The sequence below is a fragment of the Ambystoma mexicanum genome, chromosome 1p, assembly GCF_040938575.1.
Source record: "Ambystoma mexicanum isolate Mex_15411 chromosome 1p, UKY_AmexF1_1, whole genome shotgun sequence".
Classification (NCBI taxonomy): domain Eukaryota; kingdom Metazoa; phylum Chordata; class Amphibia; order Caudata; family Ambystomatidae; genus Ambystoma; species Ambystoma mexicanum.
Genome location: NC_090921.1, coordinates 999,777,196 through 999,796,858, shown reverse-complemented (window position 1 = coordinate 999,796,858; position 19,663 = coordinate 999,777,196). Strand labels below are relative to the sequence as shown.

The 19,663-nt window shown below is 46.6% G+C and overlaps 1 protein-coding gene across 1 annotated transcript in view; it reads right to left on the bottom strand.

Moving 5' to 3' along the window:
* Nucleotides 1-19,663, bottom strand: part of HYDIN (HYDIN axonemal central pair apparatus protein) — a 3,273,799-nt gene that overhangs the window by 195,648 nt on the left and 3,058,488 nt on the right. Inside the window, exon 78 of the mRNA XM_069654775.1 lies at nt 9,397-9,555. Coding sequence (XP_069510876.1) covers nt 9,397-9,555 — 159 coding nt within the window. The remainder of the gene's footprint in view (nt 1-9,396; nt 9,556-19,663) is intronic.

The following is a 19,663-nucleotide window of genomic DNA, read 5'->3' as shown; positions in this document are numbered from 1 at the left end:
GTGTGGTAGAACTATACCGGAAACCCGCCTAACCCGGGTGATCTGTTCCTTTGCATAGATCACAGTGTGCATCGTATCTCCGCCTCCGCCACTGGTGCATTGAAATCAGCACTGTGGTCATCCAACAGCAGTGGTAACTGCACCACATCTAATAAGTTAGCCTCTTCCCTCTCTATGTACATACCATCACTAGTAGAGAGCCTCCTGTCATATTCTTGGAACATTTCATTAATTTTCCTTTGCAAAGTAACCAGGTTTCCCCCCTAACCATAGATCAGGGTTATTGCTGATCTTGGTGATTCCTTTTGTATCGTCCACGTCAGCAAGCTGCCTGCTTTACCCCCCTTCCCATGTATTCGGACCATCTGTTGGATATACTCAAATTTGAGCAGCGCTTCCTGGCGCTCCTGCTTTCTCTAAAGCGCACCTGCCAGATCACTACCTACCTGGTGCCCTCGCAATTGCTCATCTTCTAGTTGCCTGATCCCGTTTAACCTGTACCAGCAACTCGTTCACTGTTTTGCATACCCCTACCATCCTTGATATACATGCCCCCCTCATTGTTACCTTAAAGGCCTCCCACATAACACCCACTTCTGTCCCTGAATCTTTGTTGATTTCAGAGAACCTAGTGATTTCCACCCTTATATATTCGTCACCAGTGGAGCATGGTCTGACAGAATCTGCCTCAAATATTTTGTATCAGTGAACCACTGAACACATTACCTGCCCACAAATATGTAATCAAGTCTGGAAGCTGTGTGCCTGTGAGAAAAAGGGATACCCTCTATAGAATTTAAAACCTCTATCATTACTCGTTTAATCAGAAACCTTGCAGTGTTATTTTACTTGTTTGTTTATTTATTTGTAATGCGTGCCAAACCCAAGGGTATCGGGGCGCAGGAGATACAAGAAGACTTTCAGCTTAGTTACACAATGGAAGGCGTAGAAATACAGGTAAAGATATACAAATGCATGACAAGAAATAGTAGGTGTGTACGATACTGAAAAAACACTATACAGAAAAAAATAATTTAAAAAAGTCAATCTGGGATCTATTTACAGTGCAGGTGTAAAAGGGAGACCGATGCATTACTGGTCGTTATCTTTAAGCCAGTTGATAAGATTCTGTCTGAAGTTCACATACGTTTGGTCAACTCTCAAGGATGGAGGTAGGGAGTTCCAAAGCTGTGCTGCTTTGACTGGGAAACTGCTACCCCCGACTTTAGAAAGTTTAAATCTTGGCACAATTAGGCAGTAAGTATTAGCTAGTCTAGTGGGCCTGCTCGAGGATTTTCTGTTGAGTCTCTCAGTGAGGTAGCTAGGTGCAGTGTTGTTCTAACATTTGTAAGTAAGTGAGGCAGTTTTCAGCCAGATTTGGTCACTGTTAGATAAACAGTTATTCGGTCTCCTTGTCTATGGAATGTGCTCTTTACTTGCTATGCCCAAGGCAGCTCTCGAGCATTATTTTGGAGTGTTTGTATTCTCCTAACAATGTACTTATTGGCACGAATGTAGAGGGCATTATAGTAGTCCAATTTGAACAAGATTAGAGCTCTGGCCAGGATGATACAGCTATTCTTGGATAAGAATGGTTTCCCAGCTCTAATTAGTTTGCATGTATATTCAGTGGCAGAAGCCATGGAATTGACTTCCTTGGTAAAAGTGAAGGTGGAGTCGAGGTGAAGGTCTATGGTTTTCACCTCTTTGGCAACTTTAATAGAGTTACTGTCAATATTAAAGGTGGTATATTCAGGGCCAAGTTCTTTTAGGTTGGATGTGGTACCCAGGATGATGAGCTCAGTTTTGTCATCATTCAGGCACAGACTGTGAGTAGCCATCCATGCCTGGATGATAAGGTAAACTCTATTTACCAAGGCCAAATCCTTGTCATAATCCCCAGTAAGTGGTGGGAGAATCTGGGTATCATCTGCATAGTTATTGTAGGTGATACCAAGATGGTCCAGATCATTGAAAAGGGGCTTGGTAAATATGTTATACAATGTGGGTGAAACGCATGATCCATGGGGCATTCCGCAAGTGATTGGGATGGAGTCTGCGGCTGCTGAAGGTGAGAAGACTTTAATAGTCCTGTTCCTTAGGAATGATTGTATCCAAACTATGGCCTCCTTAGAGAAATGGGCTGCTGAGTCCAGGTGGTTACGTAAGACCTTGTGGTCCACCAGGTCAAATGCAGCCGAGAGGTTGAGAAGGAGTAGTAAGGCTGATTTTCCCTTGTCCCTCAGCTCGTCAATTTGGGCCTTGAGATCAATTAATGCTGTTCGGTGCCATGTTGGGGCTGAAATCCTGATTGGCGGGCTCTGAGGAGTTGGCTGAGCTCCAAATACTTCTGTATTTGGAGATAGGCCACCTTGTCTAAAATTTTAAGCAGAAATGGCACTGTAGTAATGGGCCGGTAGTTAGTTGGTATGGTTGGGTCTAGTGTCTGTTTTATAAGAAGAGGGAGTACCCAGGACTCTTTAAGGTTACTTGAGATGGTGCCCGAGGATGATGAGGCGTTGATTAGCTTTGATATGAAAGGTGCTAAATCTCTTGCGGCATCCTTAATTAATTGGGCTCGAGAAAAGAGATTTTCGAGAAGCTAAATCGGACTGGAGGTTTATGAGTTGGCACAGGGGTATTTGTTAGGTGAAGTAGTGGTGGTTAGGGATGCTTTTTTTTGGCAATCTTGTCCTGATGGTTGGTGACCTTATTTGCTAGTGCTTGCTGAATATTGGAACACCAGATTTTGTCCTACACACAGTTGTCTGCTGGGATCGGTGTTTCTAGTTCTTTTAGGATTGTGAATAATTCCTTCATACTCAAATTAGCTTGCAAGATTCTATTGTTATAGGTTTCTGGCTTAGCCAAGAGTATTTCTTTCTTGTAGCGAGAACATATGTTAGTAAGGTTGGTTTGGTTTTCCGCGGAGGGTAATAACCTGCATGAGACCTCACATTTTCTTTTTTCCATTCTCAAGGTTTTCAGGTGTGGGGTGAACCAGGAATTGAGATGGGCTTTAGGCTTGCTTCGTCTCATTTTTGGACGGGCAATGGAGTCCAGAGTTGTGGTCATAATTTTGTTGCATTCATCAACTAGCATGGTGGGATCCATACTATCAGGAAGTGAATTGAGGGTGGGTAGGATAAGAGGTAGAAGTTTATCAATCATAATGTTCTTTTTATTCCTTGTCAACATGGGTGGAGCAGATATTTTTAGTAGTAGGCATTTTGGTTGTCAATGTGAATGATAGAAGGTGGTGGTCTGTCCATACATGAGTGGTTATGGCAGTATTCGAGGCGTTACAATTGTAGTCCACCACCCAATCTAATGTTCTTCCCTTGTTGTGGGTGGCTAAATTCACTCTGAGTGAAACCAAATTCTGCAAAGATATTAGCAACAGTGGTTTCTTGTAGGTCTTTAGGATCATTAAATCCCAGATTAAGATCTCCTAGCAATAACACTTGCAAGGTGTTTTTTTTAGCTTGTCGGAGAGGACGGTGGAGATGTCCTCCTCAAATGAACTGATGGGTCCTGGCGGCCTGTATATGAGGTGAATGGTGAGTGTATGGGAATTAGTGACAGGTAGTTTGGCTGTCAGGAATTCGCAGGATTTAATGTCAAAGGAGGGGGCTAGTCTCATGGATAGATTCGATTAAGCAATTAGCGCTATACCTCCTCCTGGTGTCTCGCATCTGTCTGCGCTCAGAATGGTATAATCGTCCGGAACTGCTAACATAAGGGCAGGGCCTGCTGCTGCGTGCAATCAAGATTCGGTGATGGAGAAAAAGTCGTAGTTTTCTGCCAGGATAAGGTCCGATATCTCTATGACATGTGCGACTAGGGATCTGGCATTTATTAAGGCCCCCTTGAGGTTTGAGGCAGAGCTGCCTGTCAATGGGGTAGGTGAGGTGCAGGTAGTAGTTCCAACATCCTGTGATGAAATATAGGGCTTGATCTGTTGTCGTTTTTTGTAGGATGGGCTATGCATTGTGTGGGAGGTTAAGGTAGTAGGAGCAAGCTTTCCTGAAATATAAGTTTGTCTACTGAGTGGGCTTTTTCTCTTCAGGTCTGGATAGGTCATAGAACTAATAGGTGGTTCAAATAGTTTGGACAGTCTAGAATGGAGCCTAGTGTTTCTGGAAGCAATATTACAAGGTCTATTAAGATTGGGTGATTCTCCAGCAGCGTGGTTCAAATTGCTTGACAGTTGTCGATAGGCCAGGTTGTTAGTTTGAGATGATGTGGGCATATCACGCTAGGTCATTATCATGCTAATTGTAATCTTGTCGTCTGGCGCTGGTAGGGTGGACGGCCTCGTAAAGCTAGCTGATGGACCTAATGCTAGTAAAGTGCCTAATGAGAATAGGTTTAGCACGGTAACATACATAGTGCCCCAAAGTTATAAGTAGCGCAGTGTTACACTACAGCTATATAATATCACAGTTAGGCTATGCAGTGTAGCAGCGGCTAGTTGTGCCTAGTTTAGATTACTAAGGCTAAAGGAGGTATTATTTGGTGCAGATGGGCTAATTAGCAGACAATTATATTTATGTAAACAGGCAGCAGCGGCGATACACGTGCTGAATCAGAATACTGTCAACATCAGATGTTGAGAGAGGGTGAGCCAGTATACCAATTAGATCATATTACAGCTATGTTCGAGTTACCGGCAGTAGGCAGGAACCATTTAGTGCTAAAAGGCTAAATTAGTTCAACAATCAGCCACCACTATAGTGATAAGTTGGGTCAGGTAACAGGCAAAATCAGAAGTACTAGCAATACACCATTACTTATAGAGCTATGCTAGGTCAGTTAACGGGCAGATTTAGATGTACTAGCAGTAAGGCAGGATACAAGTTAGCAGCAGCTGTCTTGATATACTAGTTCAAAATTACAGGCATATTAGTGTTGTTGACGAGTAGGGCAAGTGGCCGCCGTTAGTGCAAAAAGGCTAATTAAGCCTCGCAATACAATTATTACTTTGACAGTATCCCAAGTGGTGGGATAAATTGATAGTTTAGACATAGAGCTGAAACTGACATGCAGAGAGCTGTTCACAGAACAAATAATATAAAGCAGATAGTGCAGCGGCAATATATGGCAAAGGGAGTCTATTCCAATTGGATGTGGGGGTCTGGTGCCAATTTTGCTAACCTCAGTATAAGGTTAGCAATAGTAGATAATGTAGGCAGAGTTTGTTGAGTTGCACATTACCTGCATGTCGACACAATGGTAAAAAAGCAAACATAGTTAGTGTCTCAGCGCAGGGTTGTGGGCAGGGGATCCTGGCTCCCTTCCCCGGAGAGGGTCGGCTTCCGACTGCTGGAGGAGTTTCCCTCTGCAAGTGGAGCGTGTTACTAGGCGACAAGTAAACAACATGTGAGGGGGGGCACATGAGAGGCTGGTGGAGCACTGTACAATGTTGTATGTGCATGAGAGGCAAAAACAGGCATAAGATGCACCCAAGTCGTGCTCACCTATTATGCGATGGAATCGCAAGGCTTAGAGGTGGATTCTGCTGCTCCAGCAGCACATGTTTCGCTGTTACTGGATGGAAGGGAGACTGGCTCCTGCCCTCTCCTAGGGTCCAGATGAGAGTGGTGGCCACAGGGGCAGCAAGATAATGCTGAGACACAAACAGGGAGTCCAGGATCAACGATCAGTTTCAAGGTGCAAGGGCTGGATGTGATAGTGCAGGGGTCCTGGCGCAGGCGTACGGGCGTCTCGGGACAGGCACCAGATAGGTGCCTTTGTTTGCACAGAAGGGATGGTTCTTCTGAACTCACTGGGCGGCCATCTTTAATAAATTTGGATCTCGTGGGGCTCAATGGTGTGGGCTAGTAGGGGAAAGAGCTGCGTTACAGATTTAGCAGCTTGTTTGAGGGATACTCTGCAATTCGCACTTTACAACCGGATTACTGCTGCAAGGTGGCAATCTGACGTGTTCCGCTGCGCTGACATGGAGATCAGCAGCAATAAGCACACAGAGCCCGTGGGCTTACCTGCGCCACTGGAGGCACCGGACTCTCCTGGTGTGCAGTGGGCACTCTCCAGTATTGTCGGAGGGTATCCTGCCCCTCTGTAGATCATCTAGTTTCTGGATCTGGATTTCCCTGCCTATCCAGATCAAGACCCCCATGGCATACAATGAAAAAGTTGAAGCAAACACCATCCCTCCCCATTTCCCAAGCATCTAGATCTGAGCCCAGAAAATGTGTTTCTTGTAACAGTGCCACCTGTATCCCGTTTCCTTTCAGGAACTTCCCAACTTTCAATCTTTTCACCCGTCTCCCAGTCCCCGGACATTCCAAGTCCTTATTTTAAGCTCAGTGAACCTTGCATAGAGTATTTATATCTCCCCCAGAACCCCTTCACCAACCTTCTCCCGATACCCTTCCCGTTCATGTACCATGCCATGTGCTGTGATTCAATCTCATGAAAAACTCAACCACTGTAAAACTGAACTCCCCCTTGCGCCCCTCCATCCACATCCTCCCTCCCCATCAACCCTCCCCCAGGTACACCCCTCAAACAAGTGAACCATACATAACATGACAATGTCGTATTTTCCAACTCCCCCTCCCCATCCATCACTGCCCCCCTTTGGCCCCCCAATGCTGGTGCATAAAAGATGATTTCTTCCCCTTACTGCACAGCAATACGCTGCTTCTCATCTGCCTTGTCTTATCAGTGACCTGTGGTGTCTTCTGCCCCTCCCAGGGTCCCCCTCAAGGGCAAACAGACCAGTGGTCTGGGGTACTTGACCACAACTCGTGATTTGGTCACCCTTTTGCCACATCATGTCATTTTGCTCCCTTCATAAACCTTCCCACTTCCATTGTTGCAGTACTCGGGCGTCCCCTCAAGATTGAAGGGGATCTTGTCCAGTCCATTCCATCACCCTCTATCACATCTTCCTATTGCCATTACATCCCCTTCTCTTGCTGACTGGATCTTTCACATCGAGTCCAGCCAGTTCCGTGCCTCTGACACACAGAGGAAAAAAAATGGGACTTCCCGTCCGTCAACACTTTCAATTTTGCTGGGAAAAACATCATGTACTTCAGGTTTCCTTCCTGCAGTCTCCTTTACACTGCTTCAAATGACCACCTCTGTTTCTGGACTTCTTGTGTAAAATCTGGGAAGATGAGGACCCTTGCATTTCCCAGTTCGAAATTCCCCATCCACCGTGCCTCCTGCAGGATTGTCTGTCTATCTCGGAAGTTCAGTAGTTTAGCTACAATTTCTCTAGGATGTGCTCCCAGAGGCAGAAACCTCCCTGGCACCCCGTGTGCCCTTCTGAGACCAATTTCGAAAGCCCCTTCAGGTTAAAGGAGTCCAGCAACAACATTTCCACAAATAGCTCCACACATTCCCCTCTTCTCCTTCCGGCACCCCTGCCATCTGGATGTTAGACCTTCGGGAGCATACCTCTGTATTCTCCGCCCTTTCTTCCAGGACTCTCGTTGCGCCCGTCAGGCCCGTCACCTGATTTTGCAGCAGCGTCAGCACGTCTTCCACGTCACTTACTCTCTGCTCCATGCTTGTCACTCTTTCGTTCACCTTTTCAAGTCTGCCCGCACCAGGGGGACATCCACCCCTACTTCTTGAATCTTCCACCCCAGAGACACTCTGGATTCTTGAATTGCTGCCAGGAGGCCATCCATTGTGACACCCTCCATCCCTCACACTGTGTCATTGTCATCCACTGCCGCCGTTGCAACCCGTTTTCCATGTTTGGGCTCGACACCAACATACTGTTCCATTTTCTGTTGGCCCTTCACCATTCTAATCACTGCTGGCTCCCCTACCAGTGACCTATCGAACCCCTTCTCAGGCCCCTCCACCAATCTCCTAATCTCCGCCAGAGGGCTTTCCCAGCTATTCTGCCACCAGTGCGACACCACTCGCTTTACTGGTTAGTATTACAGGTCTCTCCTGTGCAGGGACTCCCTTGAACTATGTACCCTGATCCCTATAGTTTCAGTCACCCCCACATGGTCCTCAGACCCTTCGCAGCAGCTCCAAGTCTTAAGGGCTCCTGCGGCCTCCTCTGGCAGTTCCCGGTGGCTCCCATCTCCCACTCAACCACAGGACGGGTCAGGCCCTGGTACATACCCTACTGTACTCAGCGGCTTATCAACCTCCTTGTTGTCATCGATGGCAACCTGCAGGCATCTGGGGGTAGTGTGGGCCTACCCCTGTCTGTCATACTGATGCACACACTATTTCAGCAAATGATGTTGGAAGTGAAGGGTCTTCTCACTGTCGGCTGGCCACCGCGATCATTAGTTCCCTTCAACATGCCCAGAAGTTCCAGCATTCTGGCAGGGACCTCCCTTGCGTCCTCACGGCTCCTGGGTCTCACTCTACTCACTCGGCTACAGCTGTCACTGCCATGCAGGGTGCCTCTCTCCAGTCTCAAATCCTAGCCTAAGCCACCCACTTCCCCGCAATTCAAACTGCACCTTCTGGGTCACGCTCATTCAGATCATTGACCTTCCGCTCCTCCCACCTTGTATTTAACAGGGATTGGCGCTCTGTGGCGGAAATCCTGTGGTGTTCCGGCCTCGCTGCTCCAGCGCACCTGCTTCTCCGCTGCTTGCGCTCGGCTCCCATTCTGCTTGCGACCATCTCGGCCAGAGGATATCTCCTGATCAATGGTGAGTCTATCCCGCATCAGACTCTGCTGAGAGCCGCAACGTTCACCAATGGCTCCCACACTGGAGGCTGCCATCTTTATCCACAAGATAGCCGCCTCTCCACAGATCACGGCGCCTATAACAGAACACTATGGGCCTCATTACGGTAAATCTGCCAAAGAATTGCCTTAAGGAATTACCATTACCGCCACTTGGTCAGGTGGAATTTCCACCTGGTGGCTGCAGTGTAATTCCCCATTTATTTTGGGTCCATTGGACCCAATGGGACTTTTTGAACAGAATTAATTCTGCCGATTTTTCTGCGTTGAGTGGGAAGATTTACTTCCAAGGTTTTCCTGGCGGTAAATCCTCCACTCCAAACCCAACCTCATAATTTGGCTTATTGGTATAATTGGCGGTAACTCAGTTACCACCAATTTTACCACTTACCGCCAAACTCATAATGAGGCTGTATGTCCTAACTTCCACAAGCAAACAACTTCCAAATTCCCTAATGAATGTAGAAAGACAGAGGAGTTGACATCAAAATTGAGAATGGCCAGTACAAAGTCATGTCAGAGTGACTAAATAAATGACTGTTCTATGTTCACTGCAAGAGAATATTGTTAGAAATACAAGCTTGTGTCCATTACCAAAATGCTAATTTCACACACAAAAAACATGTTTTACCTGGCATACAACGCCCTCCGCTCAGGCAGCGTTCAGCACTGTAATGGTGTAGGAGTCTTACCTTAGGGTCTTGCAGCACTGGCAGGTTCGGGGTGATTCCCAAGGAAAAGGTAAGAGGGGCAGCGCTGTGGTTCACTATTGGAACAACCTTCTTCAAGCTCTGCCCAGCAGTAAGTGCCCCGAAGTTAACTATCCGTAGCTTGGGATCGGCAACTTCAATCTGCAGAGAGGAGATTGTGCAAGAGATGAGAAAAGACAGAATACACACAGCAGCTAAGTATGAGGAAGAAAGAAGAAAGTGAACAACTAAGAAAGAAGACAACAGCAACAGTAATGAAGATTAGCACATAATTCCCATTACTGACCTCTATGAGCAAATCAGAAGGCTTGGAATGAAGCCTATAACCTCTGCTACAGACCTCTGTCACTGGGAAACACCACCAGACGCAATGACAGATTGAAAGATAGTATGTTTATTAAAGTACTTCTACAAGTATTTGGGGATGTGGAATAACTGAAGTGAATCCACTACTGAGGGTACTAAATTAACTAACTTGTGACTTGCTCGTCCCCTTTCCCTCCATGTGTCAGTGCTTTACTAATAAAGTCTTCTCACCGTTGATAACGCACAGCATGACATGTCTGTAGTCAAGATACAGAGGTCACTGGTAGTTTTCCATTGGTTCTTCTGTGAGCACGTTCCTTATACCTGTATTAAACGTTTGTCTGCTTTCTGCTGGATGTCTATAATCTTATCCGGGAATAATTTAAGCTCAAAATCAGTTCCTTCTTGCTGCATGTTATTAAGACAGAATTCCACTCAACATTTTGCTTTCCACACTGTCATTTTTGGTTCCTTGATCTCTTTTTGGTGGCAAGCGGGTCTTCTCCTGAAGTCCTCCTGCCGTTACATCCCTTTTTACCTTATATAAGGTGTATGGTATTGGGTTTCCCCTAAGGTGTCTAGTACTAGGTACCAGAGTTGCCTCTCGGGCTCTCTATTTTTGCCCTAAGGTGAATTTATCACCCTACACAGGTTTTAGGTAGGAGGTTGGTGGCAAACATTCTGCTAAGCCATTTTACTGCATAGGTAGTATAATGCACCTTATTGTTAGCTATTGAGGCGCCAATGAATTTTCTAAAATCCTGTCAGCCATTTAGCGTTTCAGGGCTTTAATTATTTTTCTAGTTGAACATGAGGTGGGCTCAAATTGCCATTCTTACCATGGAGGGTTTTGTGATATTGGTCCTAATTGGTTTAGGCCAGTATAGGTACATGGACTATCCTTCTCACTTCTTGTGAGGGTGGCTAAGGCTGAGGGGCAGTCCTACAAGTATGGTTGGTCAGCTGACCCTCAGCTCACAGCCCCTTTTAGTGATTGGCTTGCTGGACCTGAACCAGCACATTTATACAAGGCTAGTTAGGCTTTTTTCTACCCGCAGCTCTCTCACCCTTGGTTTTCTGTTTTCCATTGAGGGGAAAGCAGCCCAGCTGACCTGCTGAAGGATATCTTTGCCGCAATTCGTGCTTATTCTGACATTTGAACCCTTACCTGAGCATACTCACTAGGTGTTTTGCCTCTGGAGGTCCAGTCCAGGCCCCCTGAAAACACCTGCAATCTCCTCACATTTACTGGGTCGAGCCCTCCATGCCTAACCTGATTTTGGGCTGCGACCCCTTGCCATTTATTGACACAATCGTACGATTGGCTGTGGGTTACTGCATAGGTCCAGGAGGTGATTGAAAACTTTAACTACCTTCAGTTTGGGACATCAGAGGGTTCCACCAGTCATTGCCTCCATTCTGGGAATGTTTGCATCCATGCTGTGGCTCTGTTTTATTCACCCTGGTGCTGGGAGCCGTTTGTTCAGGCTACCTCTTCTCACTCTTGGCTTGAAGGTAGGGAGATCCTGTTTCTTTCCTGTGTTGCTTGAGCCTTCGTTGACCCAGGGTCAAAGTCTTAGAGAATCAAATCCTGCAAATTGCATGTGTGGGAAAAAGCAGTCTACTCACCCATTTGTTTTGCGCTGCTGGAGCCGTTTGCAGCAAAACTACTGGTACAAGTACCTACCTGTGGGTCCTAGGTTAGGTGATTATTTAAGATCATCAACCTCAGGTGTTTCCCGTGTCAGTGGAAGAGATTCCTGGGAGGTGAGTATTCACTGCAATTCATCCTTAGACTTACATTGGGAGTCATACTGTCCTGCAACCTCTTCTTCTGGGGTTCTGGGCCCATAGGGTCTTCTGTGGCCTTCCCTTGGTGTTGATAGTCGGAGCGTTTGCACATTTAAGGCAGATCGGGCATACCTTCTTCAAAACAGATGGGCTCTTAACTTTTCCAAGTCATTCCTAAGGAACTGGGAACTGAACGCAAAACTCTCCTGAAAATGACTCTGGGGTATTTAACTGCATTTGGACATTTTTCCTGGATCCCTAGCGCTTCAAGGAGCTCTGCAACAAGTTTCACCATTTGTGTACTTACCTGTGATTTCATAACCATTTTTAAAGTCATCACTTTCACACCTGATGTGACTACTTGAAAAACGAACTGCATTTAGTAACAATTTGTATATTTTTCTATGAAATGTATCAGGAAGGTAACTGTTCCTGAAATGTCTATTGATTCTTGGAAGCTTGTCCTAAATGCATCCATCCTCTGTGTGGCTTTCATGTTTTATTCTTGGTGACTGGACATTTATACAGTTATAAGGTCCTAGGAGGTCTATATTGATGGTGAATTGTGTTTTTGGCCTTATGGTTTTTAACCTATTTTTCCCCTGGGGAAAATTGTGTTTTCCTTTTTAATCCTGTGCCATGCCATATGTGTTAGGTGCTGACCAGGTCTACTGCCTTCCATATATTTATATACTAGGGATGGGGTGAGTATTTATGACACTGCACTTAGCTGTACAGACTGCTGGGTACTTACCCCTTGTTAGGGGACCCACACATAGACATGGGGGTTAGGAGAGTCCTTGTATAGGCATATACTTTTTTATAATATGCTGATATATTACACAGCCTGCGGTAGCGGCTGTCTAGTTATGGTTAAGTTGCTAAACTCATAGGTAGAGCCCTTTCTCAGCGGCTTATAACTTTGCTCCCCCTGGAGGAATCCTCACCAAACTTTGCAAAAAAAGTATATGGTCGGCTCTGAATCTTGTGTGGGGGGCCAAAGTTATAGGGGGTCCCACATTTTTTATTTCCATAGAGTGAATGGGAAAAACTTTGCGCACGGCTACAGGCCGAACGGCTGGATGGATTTTCACCAAATTTGCGGCAGGAGCAGCTCGGGTCAAAAAGCGCGCTTTTGTGTGTTTAGTGAAAATCAGACCAGTAGTTTTGTTGCAAAGAACTGAAATGTACGTCCCAAAAAATTAGTGATATCTGGGTCCGCTGTGCAGACCCATTTCCCTGTTCGCTCCACAGATGGAAGTGTAATTGGCTCGCAGTACAGCATGCTGTCGGAGAAGTTTGGACGCGGCCGGTGGTTGGCTGCAGGGAAGCGTGGTGTGCGTCAAATTTCTGGGGGAAAGCCGCCATGGTGTATCGGAGGACAGTGCGGCAGCGGAAGGGTCTGGAAAATGTACCACACGGAATGCGTTGCTGGCAATAAGGGAGGGATCGGGTGGGGGAGTGAGAAGTGGTTCATGTGACATATGTAGGCGAGTACTATCCCGGGAGGATAGCTCAGCGGCATCATGCGCGTCTTGGAAGCAAGACGACATGAAGCAACAACAGGTTCGATCCCCGGGTCCGCGCTTAGAAACCTCTGGGTGTTTAAGTGCGTTATAAATACGTAACTAAGACAAAAAAAAAACAGAATTACGCAACTAAGAAAAACAAACAATTCCTGTAACAGCGCCTCGATGCCTGCGGGCTGTGGGAGCGCTTTATAAATGTAAAATAAAATAAATAAAACTGTGTGTGGTGATTGGAGGCAGCTGTCGTTACGGCCCCATAGCTTCTGCCACGACCTGTTTGCGGCTACCTCTTTTCGTGGTGAGTGGTGGAGGGTGAATTGCAGAAGGGGAGTGAATTGCACATGACATAGGGTGGGTGGGAGCGCGGGTGGCTGTGCGCTGATAATGGATTGCGGTAGTTGGACACTTGGCGGCATGCATGGGTGAATGAAGGTGTGGTGGGTGTGTGGAAGGATTAGACTATTGGGTGCATGGTTGAAGGCCGTAGGGCATGCACTCAAGAGCTTAGGGCTGCAACATACCCACTGCAGGAACGCATGTTTGACTCTGCATTCGGTACAGGGTGGTGCTTGTATATTGTGGTATGTGCAGATTGGTTGCAGTAGGGCCAGTGTTGCGACCAGAATGCGGGTAGGTTGGCAGTGACACAGTACTTTGTGAATGGAAATGGGTACGCCCATAGAAAGTGCAGAGGGGTGCAGGAGAGAGTGTTTTCCTTGTACATTATGTTCACTGTTGCAATTTGTTGTTGCATAGCTGCATGGCAGTGCGCAGGTTGGGTAGGAGTGCTTGTGGCAGTGGTGTGTATGTGGATGGTCGTAGTGGCACACATGGTGGTATGCATGGTGGCATTATGTTGCTGTGGGTGTGTTCACGGCCTATGCTGTGTGCAGATTTGTTCAAGTAGGCCCAATGTTGTGAAAATGTGGTTAGTGACACAATACTTTGTGAATGGCTGTGGGTAGCGGTGGTGGAGGCTGTGGTGTGTTTGTGGATTCTGTTAATTGCGACCAATTTTCATGCATGGGTGTTTTGTTTGTGCTTAATGTTAGCTGCCCACATGGGCGTTATGGTAACTGGTGCAATTTGTTGTTGCTTAGCGCCATGGCACTGTACAGGTTGGGTAGGAGTGCTGGTGGCAGTGGTGTATTTGTGTATTGTCGTAGTTGCTGATATGGTGATATGCATGGTGGCATTACGTTGCTGTGGGGGTGTTCAAGGCCTAGACTATCGGGTGCATGGCCAAAGGCTTAGGCCATGCACTCAAGAGCCTAGGCCTTGAGGACACCCATGGCAGTAATGCATTTTTGAATGTGCATCAGTTAGAGGGTGGTGACATGTAAGGAATGGTTGTGGAGCACATTTCAGCCGTTATAGGCCAGTGTTGCAAACAGATTGTGTGTAGGTTGGAAGTGGCACAATACTTTGTGAATGGAAGTGGGTATGCCCATAGTATATGTTTGAAAGTGCACAGGGATGCAGGAGAGATTGTTTTGTTTGTACATTACGGTAACTGTTGCAAATTGTTGCTGCATACCTCCATGGCGGTGCGCTGTGTTTGGAGATGCTGCAGTGAAAAGTCACGCAGTGTGGGCTTTGTGTGCAGTGTTTGCATACTATCAGTACGGTAGAGGGTATGTGTGAAGGACAACTTAAATGTGCTTACATAGTGTGCTGTGTGCACAATGCGTGCAGTATGGGCAATGTTGTAAACATTTTGTGGTTATGTTGGCAGTGACAATAGCTTCTGAGTCGAATTCGGTAAGACAATAGTATGTGAATGAAAGGGCGTAGGGGTGCCGGAAACAGTGTAATGTTTATACATTATGGTAACTCTTGCATGTAACGCTGTGCATGTCCATTGCAGTGTCGAGGTTGGTTAGGAGTGCTGGTTCCAGTGGTGTGTATGTGCATAGTGGTAGTTGGTGACATGCTGACATGCTTGATTGCATTACGGTGCAGGGAATGTGTGCAAGGAGCACACCCACTGGAGCAATGCAGGTTTGATGGTGCATGAGGCACAGGGTGGTGATCTTTGGAGAATGGGTGTGGAGTACATTGTCGACGTGCTATAGCACTACAAGTGAGTTGCAAAGCTTGTATTGTGCATTCCATGGTTATGGTGATAGTTGCAACATGCTACAGTATTTGGTGTGCAGCAGGAGATGGTGCATTGAGAAGTTGTGCAGTGTGGCCACAGGGTGCGGGTGTGTACGTAATGTGAGTATGGAAGTGGGTATGGTTGAAGTGCAGCTTATATGTGGTTGGTTACTCTAATGTGTGCATATTTATTGAAGTAGGCCCAATATTGTGCACATGTTGTGCAGAGGTTGCCAGTGACACAATACTTTGTGAATGGCAGTGCTTTGGGGTGATGCAGGATGTGGTATGTTTGTGGATTCTGCTAAGTGTGACACGTTTTCGTAAATGGGTGTTTTATGGTGTGGGGGAGTTGAGTAGAAGTGCCACTACGTATGTTACATTTGTGCATAATGTTAGGTGCCCACACGGTTGCTTGCTTGGATTTATAGTGTTGTGGTGGGTGTGGAAAGAGCTGCAATGTTGTGTGCATGGCCAAAGGTGTGCTCGGTGTGTCTTAGGATCTTTGTGGATGCTGCAATCGTGCATTATTTAGCAGAAGTTTCTGGTGGAGGGGCTTTGCAATGAAACGGAACGTGTACTGAGAGTGTTTAATAGTAAATATGGAGTGGCATATAGAAATGACTGTGTGCAATGCAGAGGTTTTGTATGTAATTGCTGCATGCGTGTTTGAAAATTTGACAGCACCCAATGGGGGAGTGCTGCAAAAAGTGACCTTGCAAAGGGAAGAAGTATTGTCTCAGCTTTACTGGGCTGTGGCCCTCACTGTAGATGGGAAAGCACACGTGCACATCCTGCCATTATGAGCAGGGTGGAAAGGGAAATGGAATTGTGGGAAATAGGCAAGTAGGAGTTTAAGGCGTGGTTCACAGGAAGGGGCAGTACCATTTCGTCCAAATACTGTGTCGTCAGGGTAGTCGAGATGGATAGACGCACAGTGCTTATCGTTGGTGATACCTTTGTGCGCCATCTGCACAGGTGCTCTGTGCAAAGAGGCGTTGCTGGTAATTTTGGGTTGGAAGGAGTGGACGCTCTATGGGCCTGTCAGGGTGACTGCAGTTTTGGCGGTATGGTTCGCCCTTGCAGATTTGTGGCATCCGTCACGAACGTTGACTTTGTCATGCTGCACTATGGAAGTCTACATTTGGCTTACCGGTCGTGTGGACGATTAATCCGTCACCTGAAGAGGTTGCTGACCACAGTGATGCGCATTTTTCCTACTGCGAATGTCCTTTTCTCATGCATAACACCAAGAGGAGTTTGGGTCCATGGCGGTGTAATTTGTCCACAGCCAGAGGTCGTAAGGTGTGCTATAAACAGAATTATGCGTGAGTTTATGCAGACTGCTGGCATGTTCTCCACCCACTATGAGATCATGAGTACGCAAAATACGCAGTGGTTCCGTAGAAATGGCATTTATTTGAGCGCCATTGGCAATTCCGTTTTCTTTTACACTGTGCAAGAAGCATTGACCAGAATGTCTTAAAAATGTGACGAGGGGCAAACAGAAACGCATATAAAGAGAAATACAAAAGAAGTTGCTGACACTCATGTCACAAAGAAAAAAAAAACACCTTTATACATCTACGATGGAAGACTGAATCCCCTACCCAGTTTGATATGGTTTACCCCCCCCACACACTATCACGAAAAGGTAGTGCATTACGCCGTACTTTCAGGATTACACGTGCCACATCCAGGGTGGCTATGTGGATGTACGAGGATGGAGAAATCGTGCATACTTTCATTGAACTTTGTAGTGAACGTGCTTTGGGATTGGCAGGACACTTGTACTGTAAATGTGTGACGGTACATTTGAAGTGTTGTACAGGAGGGACAGTGTCGGATGATGGCGGCTTCGATGCGACTGGTGGATGCGTGTGTGCCTATTTACGTGTAACCCAATGAAGTAGAGCTGTAGAGAAAATAGTGCAAAGGGAAGAAGGACTGCTCCAGCTTTACAAGGGTGTGGCCCTTGCGCTACTTTGGGAGGCGCACATTCCAAAATCTGCCCTTTACACCACCTTGCCCAATTGCCACGGCAGTGTGGGGATTATCCAATCAGTTAGTGTGAGTGTGGTTAACAGGAAGGGGAGGTCTAACTGTTGTACCTTATATTCTGCGTACTGAGGGTGGCTGACACGGCAAAACGCATTGTGTTGACTGTAGGGGATCCTTTTGTCATAGATCTGCACAACTATGCCATGCAAAGACACTTTGACATTAATTTTGGTTTGGAAGGAGTGGACGCATCGTGGAACGCTGTGTATTAGTGCAATTTTGCCGATATACATGCACTTTGCAAATACCTCGCCACTTTTCCAGTACTAAATGTCATTGTCATCCATTATGGTGGCATGCATATGGGTTACCTGCCTTGCTTAGATTTGTTCCGTAGACTGAGGAGATTGCTTAATGTCGTGAGGATGCTTTTTCCCACCGCCAAGGTGCTTTTCTCATACATAATACCACGAAGAGTATGGCCTACTGCTTGTAGATGTTGTTCCGAGCCAGACGCAGGCAGGTGTCTCATCAACAGAAGCATGTATACTTTTTTGTCCGCTCATAGAATGTTCTTCTGCAACAATGACCTCATTAGTTGTGGAAATGCAGAGTGTTTAAAAGAAAATGACATTTTGTTGTCACCCATTGGCAATGCAGTTTTGTATGCTCGTCTACAGGCTGCGGTGAAGAGTTTACTGTACTAATGTGAGCAGAAGAACTCACAAAAGCTAATAAACGAAAAAAAGGTGTTTTCGTAGAAGCATCTAAACAAAAAAAACAAAAAACAACCAGCTCTTTTAAGAGTCGCCCCTTACTACAAACTACCCCTACCCTGGTTGCAAGTTACTCCCCCCACACGCAGAACAAAAGCCACATCCGGGGATTTTGCGAGTGCCGGCCCCGAAAATGAAACTGTGGGGATTGATCAATCAAATGCTTAGGGTATGCGCCAATAGGAAGAGGGACTCCTGCTTCACTCGGGCCCAGCCCTCGACATACTTGGGGACCCGCACGTGCCACATTCGGCGCTTCTCACCATGCTGGCCTATGGAAATGAGACAGCAGCGATTGTCCTATCAGGAGGTGCTCAGGGTGTGCGTCACAGGAAAGCGCACCAATAGGAGGAAGGACTCCTCCTGCTGTACTGGGGCGTGGCCTGCGCGGTGCTTGGAAAAAGGCACGTGCCACATTCTGTGCTCAGCATGCTGGCCAATGGAAATGGGACTATGGCCTTTGGCCAATCAGGTGCTCAGGGTGTACGTCACAGGAAAGAGCTCCAATAGGGAGTAGGAGTCGTCCTGACTCACCGGGGAGCAGCCCTCGCGCTCATTGGGGAAAGGCACGTGGCACATTTTGCGCTTCTCACCATGGTGGCCAATGGAAATGGGACTATGGATTTTGGCCAATCAGGTGCTCTGGGTGTGTGTCACAGGAAAGGGCAGCATTCAGTTTCCCCATTACTTTGTGTACTGCAACTGGCAAACATGGCAAGACGCACAGTTTTCGTTGTGGGTGTATGCCCTCCAAGAAGACTTGTCTGGCAAATTCCATTTGGAGGGAGTGGACGCTTTGTGGTGTAGTGTCGAATCGTGCTGTTTCGGCGGACTGCTTGTAGAATGTCTACGCGTGGCCTCTTCGGCAACTGTACATTTTGTGATTGTGCACTTTGGAGCCATCTTTTTGGGTTACATGCCTTGTTTCCGTGTGTTTAGTCAACTGAAGATTATGATGAAAGCAGTGCTGCACATTTTTCCTACTGCCAAGGTGCTTTTCTCATGTATACCCCTGAGAATAGTGTGGAAGTATTCCAGGATTCCTGTCGCCAGCCAGAGGTCAGAAGGGGTCTCATCAACAGAAGCATGTGTGACCTCTTGAGTGCTGCTGGGATGTTTTATTGTGAGAATGAGAACATTGGTTTGCGATACATACAACTTTTCAAGGCAAATGGCATGTCTTTGTCGCACAGTGGCAATTAAATGTTTCACAATCTACACACTGCAGTGAAGACCCTATTATAAGAATGTGAGCTGATGTTGAAAAAACACATTTACGTATGAAGACCACAAAAAAGTGCTTCTATGGAAGCATCTTTACAACAAAAAAAAGCCAAAAAAACAAAGGTTCTTTTAAGAGCCACCACACCTAACGACGTCCGCTCCCCTGGTCGAAAGTTATTCCCCCACTCCCACGCGCGCACAGCAGGAAAAGTCTGCGAATATCGCGATAGTTGCAGGGTGGCACGTGTTACACGCCCCTTTTACAGATGAGGGCCATAGAAATGGGCCTGCAGAGGCTACGGGATTGGGCAATAAAGTTTGTGGGTATGGTGTGTACGGAAAGACTGTGGTACACAGTGTATTTGTCGACAGAAATGCAGAGGGTGCGGTTTTGGCTGTGTGTTTCACAAGGCACAGCATGCAGGTTTTAGGGGATTCCGACATACATTGAGTGAAAGTGAATGGAAAACACTGCAGTGGCTACTCATTTTGCAATCTATCATGTGCATGTGTAGTGCTATG